General features: G+C 40.8%; 1 protein-coding gene across 10 annotated transcripts in view; it reads right to left on the bottom strand.

The window, feature by feature from the left end:
- Window positions 1-22,305, bottom strand: part of LOC121285771 (putative adenosylhomocysteinase 3) — a 108,646-nt gene that overhangs the window by 7,318 nt on the left and 79,023 nt on the right. For 6 of the 10 annotated variants that reach the window (XM_041202565.1, XM_041202567.1, XM_041202570.1 and 3 more), the window contains 10 exons: window positions 16,826-16,920; window positions 15,729-15,835; window positions 13,685-13,810; window positions 12,264-12,380; window positions 11,132-11,195; window positions 8,311-8,399; window positions 6,183-6,253; window positions 5,553-5,647; window positions 5,024-5,122; window positions 1,741-1,809 (listed from right to left, as the gene is read on the bottom strand). In XM_041202565.1, the coding sequence (XP_041058499.1) occupies window positions 1,741-1,809; window positions 5,024-5,122; window positions 5,553-5,647; window positions 6,183-6,253; window positions 8,311-8,399; window positions 11,132-11,195; window positions 12,264-12,380; window positions 13,685-13,810; window positions 15,729-15,835; window positions 16,826-16,920 (932 nt within the window). The remainder of the gene's footprint in view (window positions 1-1,740; window positions 1,810-5,023; window positions 5,123-5,552; window positions 5,648-6,182; window positions 6,254-8,310; window positions 8,400-11,131; window positions 11,196-12,263; window positions 12,381-13,684; window positions 13,811-15,728; window positions 15,836-16,825; window positions 16,921-22,305) is intronic. The other 4 variants (XM_041202572.1, XM_041202573.1, XM_041202574.1 and 1 more) reach the window with 1 other exon arrangement.

Here is a 22,305-nt window from a genome sequence, read left to right as displayed (position 1 = left end):
CTCCGCCCCCCCCCACACACCTTAAACCAGCTTATATTTCAACTCTTTCTTGGACTCGAACTCAAGTTCTGTCGAAGGGTCATGAGGACTCGAAACGTCAACTCTTTTCTTCTCCGCCGATGCTGTCAGGCCTGCTGAGTTTTTCCAGGTAATTCTGTTTTTGTTTTATAAAGCTCTGGTTAGGCCAAAACTGGGGTAGTGTGTCCAGTTCTGGTCAGCACTTTAAGGAAGGATATAAGAATCCTTAAGAGGGCACAGAGAAAATAAACCAGACTGGTTCCAGGGATGAGGGATTTTAGCTACAAGTTTCGGTTGGAAAATCTGGGATTCTTCAGCTTGGAGCAAAGGAAATTGAGGGGAGATTTGTCAGAGATGTACAAGATTATGATAGGTTTAAATAACGCAGCTGTTCACATCAGTTGATGGTACAAGGTCCATGGGACGTAGTTTTAAGGTTTTGGGCAAGAGATGCAGGAAGGAACGTGAAGGGGAACATTTTTTGCACAGCAAGTGGTAATAACCTAGAACTCACTGTGTACAAGGGTGGTGGAAGCAGAGACTGATTGATTTCAAAAGGGAATTGAATGGGCACTTGAGGGATCTAAACTTGCAGGGCTATGGCAATAGGGTGAGGGAATGGGACTCACTGGATTGCCCTACAGGGAGCTGCATGGACTCAATGGGTGCTTCTGTGCTTGAAAATATGACATCGAGCCGCATAGGAAGATATTAGGCAAGATGACCAAAAGCTTGGTAAAAGACATAGATTTTAGGGTGAAAAAGCAAGGTCGAGATGTGGAGGGGTGCAGGGAGGAAATTCCAGAGCGTAGGGTCCAGGCAACTGAAAACAGGACCACAGCAAGCAACAGGGGCAGCTGATCAGATTATTTCAATCTCAGTGATAAAGAAGTCCATGAGCTCCTCGCACTTATTGTTAGAGGTAAGGGCGAAGGAGATAGAGAGAGGTTTAAGAAGGTCGTCTGTAGTAGAGGAAAGACGACGGGAGTTATTTTTGCATTCCAGGATCATCCTGGAATAATGAGTAGTTTTAGCTAACAAGAACAAGACCCGATGTCCTTTATGTTCAGCCAGATGTGACATTGGGTGGCTAAACCAGTCGTTCATTTTATCCTTTCAAATCTGTGTCCCTTTGACTTAAGGGAGCGGAGATGAGGGCCATACAGGAACAATGGCCAGGGTGAGAGAGTAATGGTTTTGGGGCGAAGGTGGAGGTGAGAGTGCTGTTGAGCAAACTGGTAGCTGCAGAAATGTTGTGGTGAATGGAGGGCCAAAGGTTAGATAGTTGGGATTTTGAAAGTGAAGTTGTAAGTGAATTGGGGGATAGATTTTTCTAGGAGCAGATACAAGGAGGTGGTAGGATCGGGGTGTAGAAAGGGGATGCGGGTGGAGAGTGATACAAACAAACAAAGATGGCCTTGGCTGTGATTAATACGATGGGACTTGCAAGACCACATGAGATGGCAAGGACAAAAGGTGGCCGTGAATATGGTTTAGGCTGTTTATAAAGACAATATGCAATTCAAAACATAACCACTTTTAAAAATAGTGATTTGAGAATCTGTCATCATTTTAAAATTGGTAATAAAATAGCAACAAATGCCTCTTGAATCAGTGATAGAACTAATTTATTTGCTGAAGGCATCCAGTGATCCTGTGTCACAGTACATAACATATCTCCACTGTTAATCATTCAGCGATATAAAACACAAGTTACCTTACCTGTGTGGTAGCAGTAATTGACAGCACAAAGGTAGGGACTGTAGAACAGCTCAAGTTAAGCAGTCGTCCCTAGTTAAAAGAGAAAGTGGGACATCTGGTCACTCAACTGCAAAATTTTTACCCTGAAAGACTGAGCATAGGATATATCTCAGGGGTCAAGCGTCAACTGCATAGTGAAGTTCTTTTATTCATTTCTCAATTTTCATAATCAGATCATGTTGCCTAAAAGCACAATTTTGCATCACAAGAAAGGTACAGAAGACAAAGGTAGTTCTGCTCACCCTTGCCATCCATCTAGAATGTACAGACCCTATTACAGCTGCAGCAGCCTGCCTATTAGTCAACTCTTGAAGAGGACCAGGCTGATATCCTTGCCATAAGACCATAAGACGTAGGGAACAAAAGTAGGCCATTTGGCCCGTCGAGTCTGCTCCACCATTCAGTGAGATTATGGCTGATTTGACAATCCTCAGCTCCATTTTCCTGCCTTTTCCCCATAACCTTCGATTCCCTTACTGATTAAAAATCCATCTATCTCAGCCTTGAATATACTTAATGACCCAGCTTCTACAGCCCTCTGTGGTAAAGAATTCCACAGATTAATTACACTCTGATGGAAATTCCTCCTTACCTGTTTTAAATGGGAAACCCCTTACTCTGAAATTATGCTCTCTGGTCCTAGACTCTCCCATAAGGGGAAACAACTTCTCAGCATCTATCCTGTCAAGCCCCTTAAGAATCTTACATGTTTCAATAAGATTAACTCTCATTCTCTTAAACTCCAACAAGTACAGGCCTAACCTATTCAACCTCTTCTCATAAGAAAATCCTTCCATACCTGGGATTAACCTAGTGAACCTTCTCTGGACTGCCTCCAACATCAGTATATCTTTCCTTAGATAAGGGGACCAAAATTGTTCACAGTATTCTAGGTGTGGGTCTAACTAGTGCCTTGTATAGTTTTAGCAAGAGTTCTCTATTTCTATACTCCATTCCCTTTGAAATAAAGGTCAACGTTCCATTTGCCTTTCCTATTATCTGTTGAACTTGTATGTTAGCTTTTTGGGATTCAAAATCCCTCTGTACTGCAGCCTTTCTCCATTTAAATAATATTCAACTCCTCTATTCTTCCTGCCAAAGTGCATAAACCTCACATTTTCCCTCATTATATTCCATCTGCGACTTTTTTGTCCACTCACTTAACCTGTCTATATCCCTCTGTAGACTCCTTGTGTCATCCTCACCTCTTGCCTTCCCAACTATTTTTGTATCATCCGCAAATCTGGCGATAGTACATTCACTTCCCTCATCTAAGTCATTAATATATATTGTAAATAATTGAGGCCCAGCACTAATCCCTGTGGCACTCCACTAGTTACAGGTTGCCATCCTGAAAATGCCCCCTCCCCTTATCCCAACTCTATCTTCTATTAGTTAGTCAATCCTCTATCCATGCTAATAAACTACTCCCAACACCATGGGCTCTTATCTTATTAAGTAGCCTTACATGCGGTACCTTATCGAATGCCTTTTGGAAATCCAAATATGTTACATCTACTGGTTCCATTTTATCTATCCTGCTAGTTACCTCATCAAAGAATTCTAATAAATTTGTCAGGCATGATTTTCCCTTCATAAAGCCATGATGACTTTGCTTGATTAGATTACGTAATTCTGAATGCTCTACTACTACATCCATTAGAATAGACTCTAACATTTTCCCAATGATGGATGTTAAGCTAATATCACCCCAAACCTCACCAGATTGCATTCTTATCTATTTGTAGTCAGAGTATCACTTGCAAGGCTTCTCTCCCTGGTCCCATACAGTTACCTATGATGTTCTCCAACTATCTATCCTAGGCCCCCTCCTTCTCTCATCTATAAGCTGCGCTTCAGCAACATCATCCAAAAACACGGCTTTAGTTTTCATATATACATTGACAATACCCAGTTCTATCTCACCACCATCTCTCGCAACTCCTTCACTGTTGCTAACTTATCAGGCTGCTTGTCTGACATCCAGTGCAGGATGAGTAGAAACTTCCTACAACCAAACAGAAAGTAAAGCCATTGTCTTTGGTCCCATCCACAAACTCAGTTCGCGAGCTGCCAGCTCCATCCTTCTCCCTGGCAACTATCTGATGCTAAACCATGCTATTCACAACCATCTGAACCTGAGACCAACTACTGACTACATATTCAAGGCATTACTAAGGCTGCCTATTTCTATCTCTGTAACATTATTAAGTGTTGCATAAAGTCTTTGGAAACAGACTAACCCATATGCATGGCCACTCCTTTGACCTTGCCATCCCCATAGTATCAATCACAGATAAGGTCATCTCTGATCGTTTGTATCACTCTCCACTCACGTCCCGTGTTCTACACCCCAACCTACCACATCCTATATCCACCCCTTAAAAAAACTATCCCTCAATTCTTTTACAATTGCACTTTCAAAATTTCAACTGTCTAACCTTTGGCTCCCCCCACATTCGCCACAACATTTCTGCAGCTATCAATTTGCTCCACTGTACTCTCACCACCACCTTCAGTGCTCTAGTCGCCAAAAAAACCATTACTCTCTCACTCTGGCTGCTGCTCCTGTATGGCCCTCATCTCCGCTCCCTAGTCAAAGGGATGCAGACTTGAAAGGATATGATGAACAACAGGTTTAGCCACCCAGTGTTTAATGTGGTCCAGCCAGATCTGACATTATCAGGTCCTGCTCTCGTCTGTTAAAACTGCTCACTATTCCCAGGATCATCCTGGCATGCAAAAATAACTGCCCAGCTTCTTTCTTCTACTGCAAATCGTCTTCTTAAACCTCTTTCTCCGTCTCCTTCATTGTCACCCCTAACAGCAAACGTGAGGAGCTCATAGACTTCTTCGTCACTAAGATCAAAACCATCTGATCAGCTGCCTCTGTTGCTCCCATTTATTGACTGCTGAAATCATCACCTATGCCTTTGTTAACTCTAGGCCTGACTATTCAAATGCACTCTTGGCTGTTCTCCCACATTCTACACTCCACAAACTTGAGGTCATCCAAAACTCTGCTGCCCAATTCCTTACTCAAGGCTAGTCCCAATCACCTATCAAACCTGTTCTCACTAACCTACATTGGTTCCCAGTCAAGCAACTATTGACTTTAAAATTCAAGTCCTTATTTTCAAGTCCCTCGATGGTCGCACCCTCCCTATCTCTGTAATCTCCTCCAGTACCACACAAATTGTACAAACAAGTGGTAAACTGAACAATTTGCTAAAGACACAATTACCTCAGCAAGCAACACAATCCTCTTCCCATCTGGCCAAATGACGTGATCTACTTGTGAACGAACACGCTCCCATGTGAGCTCTGGAGTTCGAAGGCTCGCCTGAAAGGACAGAGGGAAGACAACGTAATTATTGAGGCAGCAATAAATAGTAGCTCTTCTCTCTGAAAACGTTTGGCTGTTGGGAGGCTACATTCTCACCAGCTCTGGGTATTCAAATTAAACAACCACTTGATATGCCACAGGAATACTGGTATCCATAAAACCATTGACCGAAGGAGTCAGTGGCACCTCTGATTGGAGGGTGGGAAAGTAATTATGGAAAAATAATAAACAGTAAGTAATGTGTTTGACAGTTTATAGGTTTGGGAGTATTTTATTAAACTGAAATGTTATTTTACACAATGAGTATGCATCACATGGGTTTCAATATTGGAATAATTTGATCAGTTATTTCACATCCAGTTACATTCCACAGTGATTTTTGTATTGGAATATCGTGTGTTAAGTTACATTGCACCCTGTTACATACCACATCAATCTCCGTATTGGAATGTCCCATGTTGCAGACAATACAGCCATTCTTCATGCGATCCAAGTGTTCTCTGGTCACTACATTTTTGTTACCTAAAGATACGGCAGATACCTAGCATTAAAACTCAAGACAGGTGCTTTATCATAATATAGTTATGGAGTTGTAGATGATTTACATTGTGTAAATGCCCTGGATGTTGAATTGACTGGTCAGAGGGCCAAGTCCCAGCTGACTCAAAGTAGTGAGATACAGTATAAACAGATTGCTCTTGGGCACCTTCTGATTATTTCAGCAGTGGAACAGGGAACTATACAGGTGAAGCTTTGTAAAACTCTCCTTGTTTCATGTTGAAGCACAGAACCTAAGAAATGTACTACAGCCATATTCCTGCATCACAGATCGGCTAAAATTACAGATTTACAAAATAAATATTTGGTGCTTTTTCCAAATTAACTTTAAATTTTTCTTCATCTTAACTATCTAACCTTAACCAGGGTTAGAGCATTAAAATATCAATCCAGCAAAAGTAGACCTAAAATTATTGAGTGTTAACTATAATTTCAACTTGAACTTCTGCTTGTTATATTGAACCTATATCAACATTAAACAATATTAGTAATACTTTACCTGTACAAGTAATGACAACATCCACCTGTCTAATGACTTCATTTAATTTGACAAGTCTGAATCCATCCATACTGTAAAGGAAAGGTAGAGCTGCATCAATGTACACAGGAGCTGAGTCATATTCATAAGGACAGAGCTCAAAAACAAATCTACCTGATTTGGCATTTCCGCTCTTAAACATTGTCACAGTCAGTCTGTTTTGATAGTGTCAGAATGTGGGACACCATTTGCCAAACAATGAGCTGTGACTGGGGATATGGTGCATAGCAGGTCAAGGATATCATTTGCTGAAGAACGAGCTAAGAAGTATGAGTAATTGGGGAGATTGTGCATTGCAGGTCAGAGGAGTGGCACACAGCAAGAGCAGGAGAGGAGAATAAGCTGCGAGTCAGATGAGGTTTTTTGTAGGGGGAAGATCTACTACTGTGCAATCTTCTCTCAATAGCTGATGTTAGGAGGGACACAAGAGTGTCCTAGACATTCTTACACATCAATGCCCCCCCATGTTGTTGTTGTTTGCCTAACTGAAATATTTGCAGACGATAAAGATTATATTAGTTGTTATATGGAGAATTGGGGCTATGTAGGTGAGTTCTACCACTGATACAAACAAGCTATGCCAACTGACGCCACAATTTATTTCTCCTCTTCTGATGTTAACTTATGCTAGGAATTGATTCCACAGGTACTGAGAAGTGCTCTGTTGCCTCATCCAAATGAATATTCTTCATGTAAGGCCAATCAACTATGAGGAACATCACAGCTGTATGATTCCATCCTCACTTAACAGCAAGGATCACTAGCCAACATTTGGCACTTAGAACCCCAACCTGCTGACATTTTAGGGTTAAGCATGAAGAATGATCACTTGGATGATACACCAGAAGAACCATACCAGCAGAGTGAGCATACTTGTGAGATAAGACAGCTTACATTTCTATACATAGTGCTCTTTGTGCACAAAATGACATTTCAGAGTGCTTTAAAGGGCAGAGGAAAACAATAGATGCGGATGAAGGGGAAAACAGAAAATTTAGCCAGCAAGGTTGAATATGAGAGCTTTTAAAGAGGTTTTCAAGGCAGGAAAGAAAGTGACGAGGAGAAGGGATTCAAGGATGAAGTTCAAGAGGACAGCGTGCAGCAGCTAAAAGACTGGCAACCAATGGTAAGGAGTGAACAAAGAGAAACCCACTGTTTGATGTGTGAAAGGTCTGCATAGGGAAATATGGCTGGAGATCACTGCTGAAGTAAAGTGGGACCAGGCCATGGAAGAATTTCAAAATGAAGATGAGATGCTTGAAGTCAATTCATTAGGAGACAGGGTATCAGTACAGCTCAGCACAAACCAACAATGGTGATGTGGGTGAGGACCCAGGCTGTAATATCCTGAATCAGTTAAATGTCTCGGACCACGCTGCTTAATTTCCATGTACCACTTTTCGAGATTTGGAGTCCCTGGAATCTATCAAATCAAAGAGAACACCCTAAAAGTACTGTGCTATCATAGTCCCTTCATACACTTGTCTAACTGATGAAAAACTGAAATGAAGAATTAGGCAGTCACCTATTTAAAAAAGCAACATACAAATGGTTAATAAGCTATACTCTATAAGATTTAAATATCAAAAATTACTGTACTTTCTTATCCAGGACCTGCTGAGAGAGCCCAGCACAGTATCAAGATACCCTTCAAACAGTATCAATTGAGGTTTTATGCAGGTTAATTACAGCTCTGAACTATTCAATCATTTGCAATTAAACACTAGGACAAACTCTCTTCAATCTGCAAGCTTTTCTAACAAGAATACAATTGTCTCTAATCATGTTACTACCAAAGACACGATTTGCAGTGAATACTATTCAAGTTCTTGGTGTCAGGTTAACGCCAGCTGCCATCTATATTACAGACATGCACAGACATGGACTAAAGTGACTTCACCGTGACAGAATGCATTGTGTGTGAAGAAATCAAATTCAGGATTGCCCCAGTCATGAGTAAGCAAACTAAACCAGATAACTTTGTATGTTCCGTAACCTGTCAATAAGTTTTAAACTTCTACAAGTCCCTACTTGTCTCCATTAACAAATATGTACAAACATACTCAGCATTCTAATTCTAGGTACTTACCAGGCTTGCAGGGCACAAATTGGATCAATCTCTGTGACATACACTATGGATCCCATCGCCTTTAAAGCAGCACAGCAACCCTTTCCAACCTGGAAAGCAACACAAGATAAGTTCGCATAGTCAATGAAACGGTCAGGATAAACCTAGCCATCAACACAGCACAATTTCCCAATCAAAATTACTGTAGGTGGTTCTTAATGATCAAACTATATGTTGCAACCACTTTTGTGGTTTCTAGGTTGACCCAAAGGAAAAGTCCATGCTGCAAAGTCAACATTGTTATGTTTATTTATACTGTTTATAAACCCATTAGGAAACTGAAGTTGGATCATCTCTCCACAGATGCTACCTGATCTGGTGAATATTTCCAGCATTTTCGGAATTCCAGTATCAGCAGTATTTTGCTTGTGCCCCCAACTTTCTTTGCTCCTGCTTTCCTTTTTAAGTTTTACTGTTCAGTATTGTATAGTTGTTTTCTAGTGTAGAACTTGAATATTCCTGAAAAAAGAAACATGCTGACAAAGCTTTTCGTCTTGCACACAACAGGACAGTCTCCAAAAATACCAATAATAAAGGGAATAACAATTTATGCTGCATGAGAAGAGAGCTGATTGGTTGGCAAGTGAACACTGATTGGTCAAACATTGCCATACGGAATGAATCAGGGAATGGCTGTCCTCCAAGGTGTGGCTCAATTATGCATAGAAGAAGCTACATATATTCACACAAGGGGCACTGTCCTTTGCAAACAGAAGGCGCACACCAATGCATTGCGCCTTTTTCAACTAAACAAAAACTTGAGGGACAGCCATTCCCTGGTTCGTTTCCTATGGCAATGCCTTGGCCAGAGTCAACTTTCCTGGTTTGAATTTGAACAAAAGCTTGGCAGTTAACTGTTCCCTGGTGCATTCTCCATGGCAACCTACTATCAATCAGAGTCCACTTGCCAACCAATCAGCACTCTCTTCTCATGCAGTATCAATTGCTGTTCCCTTTACTATTATTATTCTTGAGAACTGTCCTAATGATTACAAGATGAAAAGTTGAGACAGCATGTCTCTTTTTTCAGCAATATTCAGTGTTAATTTTCTCTTCTTATTCTCCATCCTAAAATGCATTATTTTTCTCTACATTAGATTATAAGTGAAATCTTTCTACTGAATCTATCAATCTGTCTGTTCCCTACTGATGTTGTTTACAGTCAGCTTCCCAGTTAACCATGCTCTCCACTTTTGTGTCATTTGTATATCTTGATATTGTGCCCCATATCCAAATCCAGATTGTTTGAAGTGGCAAGAGAAGAGGAATAAATGAGAACTCCAGCATACATCGGTGCTCAGATGCGATGTTCAGATAACTTTGCTCCTAATTTAAACATCACCAGACACAATTTAAGCCCACTGTAGGGTTAAACTGAATATAAGCAAGGATTCATCCCCCGAACTCAAGGACTGATTTTTTTTAAAGCGAAATATTATCTCAGCCCATTTTTTCTGTGTGGTGTATATCATTTTTTTGAATCTATTTAAGAACAAAAGAAAGAAAAACTGTATAGCTCAGACAAACATCAAAGACAGGATTTTCCCCTGATTGGGTGGGTGCATCAGGCAGGTCCGGGAACAAACGTGAGACCGACCGCTACCCATGATCAGCCTATGACCACGATTTCACACTGGCTGGCCAATTAACAGGCCAGCCAGCGTGAAAGGTGCGCTAAGAGCCTCAGCATCGTCAGGGTGGTGGTGAGCACTGAAGTGTGTGCACGAACAGGGGAATGCGCATTGACAGCTCCCTGAAGGCAGAGAGCTGCCTCAGGGAGTTGAAGGATTTTAAAATGAGAAATAAACTTTTTATATATTATATAAACATGTGCCAACATGTGAATCAGTCACATGAAGAGGGACATGTAAAAAAAAGGATGTTAAAAGTTTTTTATTGATTTTTTTTTTGTAACTGTTGGAAACCTCACCTGGCCCATGGATGAGGTTTTTTTTATAAATGCAAAGGCCACCTGGCCTATTCGCCGAATGGTTGAGCGGGCAGCAAAAAAATGCTACTTAATTAATTACTTAAGGGCTTAATAGGCCTCTTAATTGTCAGTGGACACACCACCGCCTCTTGCACGCGCCCACCGACCAAAAGATCACGCGTCGTTTTACACTCAAGCGGGCTGGCCGTTTGCGTGCCCACTCAGCACAAATTCCTGCCCCAAATTACAAATCAGAGCGATGTTTCAGATGTTGAACATATGAAGAACAAAACTGAATTTACATTTGCTCTAACGTGCAGCAGTTAAAATGTCTGAGGTAAATGGACACTATGGCCTGTTGAAAATCGTTATGGGGAGCATTGGTTGATGCCAACACCCCATCATTCTGAAGTACCATCAAACATGCATAAATACAATCAAATGCACTGAATCTCTGTGGCCACTTCCTTTTCTGAATTTGCACATAAAATCTGAAATTTGATGATTTCATCACAATGATATTTTAATGTGGGAAGTGATCAGTGCAGCTTAGTAATGGTTAAGAAAGAGACTTCACTGTGGTCTACCATATGCACATCAGCAAACAAATCATCTAAAAGAACATAGATGGGAAACAGAATCCACTGACATTACAGCCCAAGCTATGGGCTGCTTAAAGGAAAAGAATGCAGGCTTGAGGCTGGGAGGTAAACTCTGGTTCTTTCAGTATATGCCGAGTCAAGTAAAGGATTTAATAAGCTGTCAGGAAAGTAAATATATTTCTAACTTTATCCAACAGTTTAGGACAGCAGGGTGGAGAACACTCTCCTACCCAAAAAAGGGAATATTTACCTCCCCATAACCACAGACAACGACTTGTTTTCCTCCAAACATCACATCTGTTGTCCTCTTGAGGCTTTTTTAAAAGATATGAAATTCATACAATTAGCTCTCAAAATAGCATAACATATACTGAACAAAAATGTATTGTAATTACTCACTGTTCTGACAGTCACCCTTGTTTCTTAAAGGCAAGCTAATTAAGAAACCCACAATTAAGCTCTTGAATAAAGATGATAACTATTTCAAACGTTTGCTCTCTTCCGGCAAAAAGGACTGTGCCCAACTCTGCAGTTCCCTCTAGGGCTCACCATGCGGTGAAAGGGTAGGGGAGCAGAGAAATATTATAACTCTCTACAATCAGAATTTTTTCCAAAAATCTTATTGAACCCAATAAGTAGACAGTGTCGCATATCCACATGGTAGGGAGTTAAGATCGGTCAGAGAGACCAGAGTTGGAGAAACATGTACAATGCATGTGTTCAGGGAAACAATGCAATCTCTAAAAGTAGATAGAAAACCCAACATTAATGGTGCACCTTACACCATTCAGTATATGCCGAGTCAAGTAAAGGATTTAATAAGCTGTCAGGAAAGTAAATATATTTCTAACTTTATCCAATCAATAGGTGAAAACCAGAGAGAAGTCGCCTGCCTTTAAACTGCTAGGGTTGAAACTTTCTAAGAAAAGGTCGGTCACTCATTGACAAAGTAACTTCACAACTTCATTCCCATTGGTATTTTTATTAATCTCCCCGTCACCTCCCACTCTGATTATTTGTCTCAATAAAAACATAAAAGGTCAGGGACACTGTCCTAGATCACCACGAGACGCTGGATACAGCTATTCCAAAAGCTTCCATTTCCTTTGGGAAACCATTTAGTTCTATTTGCAATCTTCACACAGAATTACAGCAGAAAACAGAAAGGCACAAATTAGCTTCCTACCACTTTGAGAGGCTGAATGGTTAGTTTTTGATTTCCTTACTTGGTCAGGCTGAGGACTTGAGAGCATTAAAATCTCTGGATATACAATCTGCCACTTATTGGATCATTATTATTTCACCATCAAATGGATTTAATGAACATTGCTGTTCATCTTAGTCTACACCTGGTTCACGGCCAGTAGACTTTGATTACATACCCATCGAGTATGGACTCTCTGCAGCAATAGAGATTATCAAACTTCTGCTTGGTTACGGAGTCATTTACATTCATGGCCGGGACACAGAGCTTACCAGCTTTAGACAACTGGTAAAGTCTAGAAAAAGGAAGAGAAAAGGTAAAGGTCAGAAACCAAGAGCTCCAAAATTGGTTTGTAATACATCGACTGAGCCGATAGTTCAGGCAGGTTGCTGAGGAAACCCAACAGAAAACTGCTCTAAAATGATCATAGATCTGCTTTATTCTGTTCTATAACATGGGACCAGAAGTTCTTCCAGATACTTACAATAGACTGCCCCTCATCACCCTCACTTTGATCAAAGATGCAGCAATGCTACCTGATTTAGTTGTCTGCTACAGTCTTCTGCTACATTAACATTCTACATTGGACAAGAGTTTATGGGAAATTTTAAAATCAACACCTGGAGATCTGGCTCAATTGCAGGACCAGATAACTGCAAGAGAGCTATGATGGAATCAGCTGACATCTCCAAGACAGAAAAGTGGATTAGGTAGTACAATGAAACCCAATAGAAACCTGAAGACCTGAGGCACGAGTCCTGAAGAAACTTTTGCTCAAACAGGAAATCAAAAACTTTATGTTTAGCCAGAATGAATCAGGTTGAAACTCTTACATAGCAATCCCTACTTTTTCAATAACTTTGCAATAGTCCTCTTACGTTGAAAAGGTATAACAACCATCCCAATTATATTCTGGAATTGTGCTCAAGGCCAATGTAAAATTCAACACGTCAAAGCCAATGAAAAATATACTTGAAAACTTTTAATGGATTCATTTCAATATGATGCCAGGCGGGGCAATGTAACATAAGGAGATGGGAAAAGCTGTGACAATATGTTATTATTTTCTCCCCTTGTCTTGCCAATATTCACCTTTCCCTTTTTTTATCTGAAGGTGCTGACTAAGTGATCAAATCACAGGCTGCAGTTTCCCTCTGGCATTTTACCCAATCAGCCATTCTCCAATGTCTGTGTTCAGACAGTGAGCATCAGCAAGGTTTATACCACAGCAGCAAGGCCTCAACTGATGTCCAGTTCCAGCATGGGTTTACTGAATAGTGATCATTAGAAGGGAACCCTGGCTGATTTTTCAATTCCTTACCAACTGCAGTGTCCCTACTACCGCCCTGTCCAAAATTAGCTAACCCAGAATGGAGAATGAGATAGGTACACCAACTGAGAGCTTCCTGGTATGTTTGGCCCAGCTACTCACTGGATAAGCCACCTGGACAGCACCATCATCCACTGTGACACTGGCAAACAAGTTCCTCGACGCATTTGCCTATTCCACTCCATCAATCTGATGCCTTTCAGATACATTGAATACAAACACAGTTAAATTTCATGATAATCAATAGATTGATAGATTGGATTTTTCACCTGCCCCTTGTAACTTGACAACTGTTGGAATGCGGCTGGGTGAACCATCCTGTATAGAAGGCTAGAAGCAAGCTCTGGAAGACAGACTGTACTGTTTGAAGATGCATTAATATCCAAAACATGAAACTGTTTGATAGAATTAAAAATGTATGATTGTATCACACAAGATATATAGGAGAATTCACTGCCAAACTTAGGGTTTTAGATGTGGCTGCGCACACTTTGGGAATTACATTTTGCTTCAGACATGCGATCATTTGTCAGGAGTCCTAGTTCTAGGCTGAACAAGGGGGGCTATCAAGTGGCCTATATGCCTGCAAGGGGTAGGGTCAGTAGGAGGTGGTTTTCAATTGCAGTCTCACCTTAGGCAATGGTCTGGGTGTGTCCGAGAGCTGCCAGGAGCATCTCATATACACCAGGCTTCAAGCATTAACTGCTTCAATTGGCATACATCTTGCTCACAATTGCTGTGGGAAGGGCTGTGTTTCCCCATAGCAAGGAAATAAAGCTGACAATAACAAATGTGTGCTGCTGAAAAAAAGAGATATGCTATGAAGCTTTTTGTCCTGCACTTATCAGGACAGACACAAGAATGTCACATTTCAAGTTTACACTGCATGACAAAAGGGATACAAGTTGGCTCTGATTGGTCAAGACGTTGCCATGGTGAATGCAGCAGGAAGCGACTGTTCCCATACTTTTGTTTATTCAGGAAAAGTGTAATGTCTGGACATATTCCTTTTGCCTGCAAAGGACAAGTCCCTGCACATGTAACTTCTAGCAAGCGTAACAGCTACAGTGAGCCCAAATGATTATCTTAAATTGAATGTTAGTGTAACTAAGTATCTCAAAAATTTGAGCAACAGGTGAAGCTAGCTATTTCACATTACTACTATGCAATGGCAACATGAGTGGTGTTTTCCACTAACAGGATTTTGCTCTCAAGCCAAAAAGATGTTCTGCCTACCACACAAATGTGTAATGTGGTAAATGAATTTCAGTGCCGGTGCAATGCCTTGTGTGTAGACTATACATCCCAATGACTAGTGGATCATATCAAACAGCACATCCTTTTGGCTGCTCGTTATAGGCAGAGTACTAACTGTACTCAACCAAACCATGCTTGAAAAACTCAAGAACATAATGCCTAATGTCAGATGTGATTCTGTGATTGGGCAACACTTTCTAAACAATCCCGAGTGTGCTAAGAGTTACACTAACAACCAATTTAAGATTATAAGTCAGGCTCACAATGTAGCTCACTTACGCTTGCTAGAAGCTACATATATTCATACGTAGGACCAGTCCTCTGCAGGCAAAAGGAATATGTCTCGACATTGCACTTTTTTGAATAAGCAAAAGCATGAAAGCATGGGGGAATACTAGTTTCTTGCTGCATTCGCCATGGCTGTCTTGGCCAATCTGAACCAACTTGCCAATCAATCATTACCCTTTTCTCATGCAGTATAAGTTGTTGCTCTCTTTGAAATTTGGCATTCTTGAGTGTGTCCTGATGAGTGCAAGGTGAAAAGCTTTGACAGCATGTCTCTTTCTTCAGCAATTCTCAAATTCTGCACTGCCAAGCAACTATTTGAATAACAAATATGTAGTAAGCATGGTTTAATTGGGTAGTCAAGAGGCAGGGTAACTGTAGTGACTGAGGCACCAGTCATGCTTCGTGTAATCTCTTGGAGTGCTGCTCAGAGCTCTTGAATGTTGTGGGGCGGGGGGGAAGAGAGGCACATTCATAACTGACTGTAATATATCACTGCTCAGAAAGATGGGGGAGGGTGGAGCAGATCTGGCCGTAAAGCTTGAGCTTTAAAAGCTTATAGATTGTAGAAAGAACAATGTTGCATAATTAGCTAGAGAAGGAGGTGGCATGATAAGTCTCAACTTCAACACAATGAGGATTCAGCAAAGAAGAATAGCATGTAGAATGACACCTTAAAATATTATGAGGAATCAGAGAACTTGAGTAAGATCAATAAACCAGGGACAAGGAAGGCTGGCTAAGCCATCTGTATATTAGAATAATATTCACCTGTGAACACCAGTCACACTTTCTTCCACTATGCCCTTTATCTTCTTAAACATATTAGGATACTTCTTGTAAATCCAGTGAGTGAGGTCTCCACCATCATCTAAGATCTGTAACAAAACACAAATTAGCAAAGGCAATTTGATAAGCAGAATATGTGGTAGTACCAGGCCAGAACACAGTGACACAGGTCCACAGGAAAATCACTGCAGCTCTGGCTCCAAGTGTTAAAAGGCAAGCCTATGAAGAAAAGCACAAAAGAAGCAGAGCCATTCCCCATCCTCAGGACTCAATCATTACACAGGTTTGTATAACCCATCCACTATGAAATACCCAATCTGGGTAATCTCCTCAGGGGAAATTCTACAAAGGTGCTCCAGACTCCACCTTTCAAAAAACGATAAAGAGAGATCAATACCGACTCTGCCAGTATTATCTATCTATAGATACAAAAGCAAAGATTTAGTTTTACTGTCTTATCTATTTATACTACCACCTTTAATGGCCTGTGTTTCAGAACACCCAGGTCCTTCTGCTCCTCTAAAATCTTGCTATTTAAGGTATATTGCTTCCAGTATTCTTACATCCATTTCATATTTTCCGACATTGAATTGAATCTATTTTCACACTGTGCTAACTCTTCTATATCCTTTTCATCTTTCATTCCTTGTGAAAATGTGTTATTCATTTCCTACAATTCTCAAATCAATTGTTTACAGTAAGTAAAGGCACCCTGAACACAGTGGATAGTGGTAATTTTATATTTTCATATCATCAGCAAGTTTTTGAGAACGCCTGAAAGGAGTAGCTGAAAACTGGGGTTAGTGTCAAAAGTATGCGAGTTAGGCACTAGGGAATTTAGTCATGTCCCATGATGGAAATTATTGATAAACCCTTAGAAATATATTTAATATTTTAACTGAAATCAACTGCCACACACAAAAATATAGCAAAAAAAAGTCCAACTACTCAGCTATTGAATTGAGTCATCATTTTTAACTTATACACGCAAACTGATCAAAGCTTGAATGATCGCACAACAGAGTAGCTCTTCATTTACCAACATTCAAAACGGGTAAAGAGCAACAACCTGTCTTTACCATATTAGGCTGCCATCCTTCCACATTCACGCAACGATCAATGCACCACCAGAAATCGTCTTCTGATTCTCCCTTCCAAGCAAAAACTGGATAACCTGCCACAGGGGAATAAAAAGACAAAATGATTTTCAGTTACGGTATGGAAAAACAATCCCAAATAGCCTTTTGGGTTCTACTTGATTTTTAAAAAATTGGGACAGAGACCTTACGTTAATAAGGACATTTACCAAAATTGCTTCCTTGTAGGATCATAATTTAAATACCGAGAACAATGGATGCCTAGGAATGAAAGTTAGTGATGGTGATTTTTTTCCTTCTCAACATCTTTCCTTAATATGCATGTGGCGTGCTCCTGTCTGTTGGGTTTGCCAATAGTGCAAGATAAGTCTACAAAGAATACCCGTGTTGTGTTTGAACTGCTGAAGGTTATTTCTTCTGTAAGTCACTATCCTGGACATTACAAAGAGATGTTTGCTGCACAACATAGTGGAAACTAATTAAGAAGTTTGGTTGACTTATAAATAGTAAAGAATATCCAGGTGCAAGCCATAGCTAGGAAAGCAACTGAAGGATTCAATGTTTTGAAGGATATTCAAATAATCTTAAAAGGGACTCAGCTGTCATCAGGAGTGAAGGTCAAATGGTCTGTATTCAACATCTAAAACCCACAATTATTAGTGCATTATATGTTACATATTTAAGTTATTTTAGGGATTCTTAGGACGGAAACTTTTATTCTATTTAGAATTTTTTTTGTCAGAAGCATAACAGAATGAATAGTTGGGACTCCATAGAGTTCATACACAATTATGCCCTCATTGAGGGATTAAAAATCTCAATTCATTTACTGCAATTAATAATCTGTACAATCGGATCATCAGAAAACAACTGGCATAAAAAGAAATGGCAAATTTGAAGTGATTAAATGGCTTCAATATGAGTGTTAAAATAGTCTCCAAATGACCATATAAGACCATAAGACATAGGAGCAGAAATTAGGCCATTCGGCCCATTGAGTCTGCTCCAACATTCAATCATGGCTGATAAGTTTCTCAACCCCATTCTCCCACCTTCTCCCTGTAACCTTTCATCCCCTTACCAACCAAGAACCTATCTATCTCAGTCTTAAATACACTCAATGACCTGGCCTCCACAGCCTTCTGTGGCAATGAATTCCATAGATTCACCACTCCCTGGCTAAAGAAGTTTCTCCTCATCTCTGTTCTAAAAGGTCTTCCTTTTACTCTGAGGCTGTGCCCTTGGGTCCTAGTCTCTCCTACTAATGGAAACATCTTCCCCACGTCTACTCTATCCAGGCCTTTCAGTATTCTGTAAGTTTCAATCAGATCTCCCCTCATCCTTCTAAACTCCATCGAGTATAGACCCAGAGTCCTCAAACGTTCCTCATATGTTAAGCCTTCCATTCCTGGGATCATTCTCGGGAACCTCCTCTGGACCCTCTCCAGAGCCGGCACATCCTTCCTGAGATACGGGTCCCAAAATTGCTCACAATATTCTAAATGTGTTCTGACCAGAGCCTTATAAAGCCTCAGCAGCACATCCCTGCTTTTATATTCTAGTCCTCTCGAAATAAATGCCAACATTGCATTTGCCTTCCTAACTACCAACTCAACTTGCAAGTTAACCTTAAGAGAATTCTGGACTAGGACTCCCAAGTCCCTTTGCACTCCAGATTTCTGAATTCTCTCCAATTTAGAAAATATTCTATGCCTCTATTCTTCCTACCAAAGTGCATGACCTCACATTTCCCCACGTTTTATTCCATCTGCCACTTCTTTGCCTATTCTCCTAACCTGTCTAAATCCTTCTGCAGTGTGCAGCAGACACCCCTTGTAATGTCCAGGATTACAGAAGAAATAATTTTCAAATGTTCAACCACAGCACAGGTATGCTTAGAAGACTTGCAGCTTGCATTACTGACAATGAGACAAACCATGCAAGCTCAGCACTTGAATGAGTTTAGTTTGCAGGGCTTAAGTCATGATTTGTGCCCCTGATTCCAAAATGACAGTGGATCAGAGGTTTCTTCATGTGGTGTAGACTGAGGTACACATTTATCAGCTACATTTGTCATTTATGTCAAACAATTTACCAGACTACAGAGCACCTGACATACTTGAAACACCATGATAAATAAAGGCTGCAATACAAAACTTTTTTCACAACCGTCATGGTATTTAGTCACATCAAACCACAGTAGTTTATGGCCAAGTGATCTGTAAGATAGACTCAAGCCCACTGTTAATCTCTGTTGAGTGCTGCGTCTCCAACAGGTAAGACTGACTCAAGAGTTTACAGTGATCCCAGCTCAGCATTGTAGCCAACAGTATTGGTTTTCTACAGTGAGATCAAATGCAGTGGAAGCAGAGTCTGCAAGGTGTTCAAGGTTTTTTTAAATTACCAAAATAATTTGTATTAGGGCATAACTATTCATGAAAGGTGCTGATCAGTTGCAAAACTGGAGGTTTAGGCCAAAAAATGCCATATGTTATTCAACATGACGTCACAAAACTGGGGAAATGACCCAAGTATGAGAATGATAAATGGGAACAATCTGCAGGATAGGATACAAGAGTATCTAGGGCTTTAGTGAAAAATGCCCCACAGTTGGGTGCTGCAGAGCAAAACTCCACCCTCACCTGTCCAGATGGTTAGATTCCATCTCCAATGAGAATCTAACTATCGCCCCTTGACATTCAATAGCATTACCATCACTTAATCCCCCCCACTATCAACATCCTGGGGGTTACCATTGACCAGAAACTGAAAAGGGCTAACCATATAAATACTGTGGTTACAACAGCAGGTCAGAGGTTAGGAATTCTGTGATGAGTAACTCAACTCACCTCCTGACTCCCCAAAGCCTGTCCATCATCTACAAGGCACAAGTCAGGAGTGTGATGGAACACTCCCCAATTGCCTGGATGAATGCAGCTCCCACAAAACTTGAGAAGCTTGACACCATCCAGGACAAAGCAGCCCGCTTGAGTGGCACCACAACCATAAACATTCACTCCCTCCACCACCGACACACAGTAGCAACAGTGTGTATCATCTACAAGATGCACTACAAGAATTCACCAGGGCGCCTTAGACAGCAGCTTCCAAACCCATGACCACTACCATCTAGAAGGACAAGAGCAGCAGGTACCACCACCTGTAAGTTCCCCTCCAAGTCACACACCATCCTGACTTGGAAATATATCACCATTCCTTCAGTGTTGCTGGGCCAAAATCCTGGAACTCCCTTCCTAACCGCACTGTGGGTGTACCTAAACCACGTGGACTGCAGTGGTTCAAGAAGGCAGCTCACCACCACCTGCAACTGGGGATGGGCAATAAATGCCGGCCCAGTCAGTGAAGCCCACATCCCGTGAATGAATTTTTAAAGAATAGGTTGAACAAACTCTGGGGAGGACAACCAAGCAAACTTTCACGTACCTACAAGTAGATACAGGAACAACATCTGTCACACCTCAAAATGGGGACCAAGTGCAATGGCTTGGGGAGTGGTAGTTGGATGGTCAGGGTCAAGGCAATCAAATTTTCATCCGCAGTTGCAGCCGGTGCTGCTCAGCGGCATTCCAGCAGAAATCATTACCTTGAAAGATTTAAGATTATGTACAAAACAGCTCTCAAACTAAACGCTATCCAAAACTATTTGCAGATTTAACATTTTCCACCACTAGCACAAAAATATATTCAGTGCCCAGCCAACTTAGTTGCAGCAGACTTTTTTTTACACTTCTAAGTTTGAAAGTTGAAGAACCGTTCTTGAACTGATACATGAGTGGATCACTGGATAGGCTCACTAATATTGCAAAGATACTGTCAGTTATATAGTCTTTTTTGGTAACCAGGCAACAAAACCACAGGCAGAAATTTTCATTCGGCAGGCAAACTGGCACCCGACTCACTCAAGCATGAAATGCTGCGCCGAGCATGCCAATGTCAAAGCACACAGTCACGCAATAGTTCGGTAACGCACAATTAAAAGGCCTGTTAAGGCCATTAAGTAATCAAATTAAATTAAAATTTTCACTGCATGCCCAATCTAACAGTCTTTGCATTTTTTGGAAGCCTCATCCACGGGTGGGATGAGGTTTCCAAAAATAAATAAAAATAAAATAAAAACTTTAATTTTTCATTAATAACATGTCCCTGCTCATGTGACAGAGTCACATGAGGGGACATGTTTCATTACAATTTTTATTTTTTTTCCATATGTCTTCACCTCCCTGAGGCAACTCTTGTGCCTCAGGGTGACTAGGGAGACTATGAAGCGCTCACTCGCGCAAATGCACGAAGGTTGCGCTTGCACACACACCCCCACCCCTCCCCGCATAGGCAGGGCTCAGCGCTGCCGCTTACGTTTCATGCTGGGCAGGCCTTAATTGGCCCGCCAGCATGAAATCGGCATTCGGCTTCCTGACCACCCCCGACTGCCCCCGCCAAGGGCAAAATTCTGCCCCATGTCTCATTATATTAATATTCAGCTTTAATGCAGAAAAATCACAAGGCGCTTCACAAAGAGGAATAGATGGCAAGCAACAGTGGAGAGTCGAGAGAGATAACCAAAAGATAGATTTTAAGGTTGCTTTTAAAGCAGGGAGAAAAGTAGCAAGGTCAAAGGGATAAGGTCAAGATTGCTGAAGGATATGCTACTGATTAAATATCTGTTTCTTAGCCAGATTTTTGTTCAAGGTTCTTGTATTCAAATTGATCAGAAAATGACACTTCAGTAGGTTAGCTTTATACTCTCCCAAGATGTTCAAAAATGCTGCCTGCTTAGTACAGTGAATACTCATACCGGCAACTAGCCCTGGTTGTGTTGAGGGTGACACAATACTGAATGTCATTCCTTCATTGTGATTTTTGAGTGCTGAAATTGTGTGCAATTGAGCACTGAACAATAATCTTTGTAAGTGGTCTGATGAATAGGGAATTATAAAAATAAACAAGATATTTTTGGAAAGGCTCAATGAAATTGGTAATTGGATTAATTCTGAATGCATTTATTTTAGTGCGAACTGTTTCTGTAAAGGGTCTTTTTTACATATAAATAGGAGGAAATAACATTCCATAATTTATCAAAATAATGCCAAGCCCCATCAGTCTCACTATTAATTATGGAAATGTTACAGTAACTTAAGGCATGACAGATGCCAAATAATATGGAAATCAAAAGTTGCTGTCTGAGATGTGTTGCTCTGCTATTCATTTTGCAGAAGTGGCATCTCATTGTTTGGCTCACTGCTAAAACGCATTGGGCATTGCCATACTTATAAGGCAGATCTGAACTAAACTTGCGACAAAGTTAGAACTGGTCTGAAACGACACAGGGAGACTATTCTGGAGGCAGTTAAAATTCGCACATATTTAATTAAGCCTTGATTAACTGTTAGAGATTTGTTTACAAATGTTCTAATTTTAGTTACTACTGATGAACCAATCTGGCA

This window comes from Carcharodon carcharias, chromosome 13 (genome assembly GCF_017639515.1).
Source record: "Carcharodon carcharias isolate sCarCar2 chromosome 13, sCarCar2.pri, whole genome shotgun sequence".
Classification (NCBI taxonomy): Eukaryota; Metazoa; Chordata; class Chondrichthyes; order Lamniformes; family Lamnidae; genus Carcharodon; species Carcharodon carcharias.
Note: the sequence above shows the minus strand (reverse complement) of the source record. Positions and strands in the feature narration are given on the sequence as shown.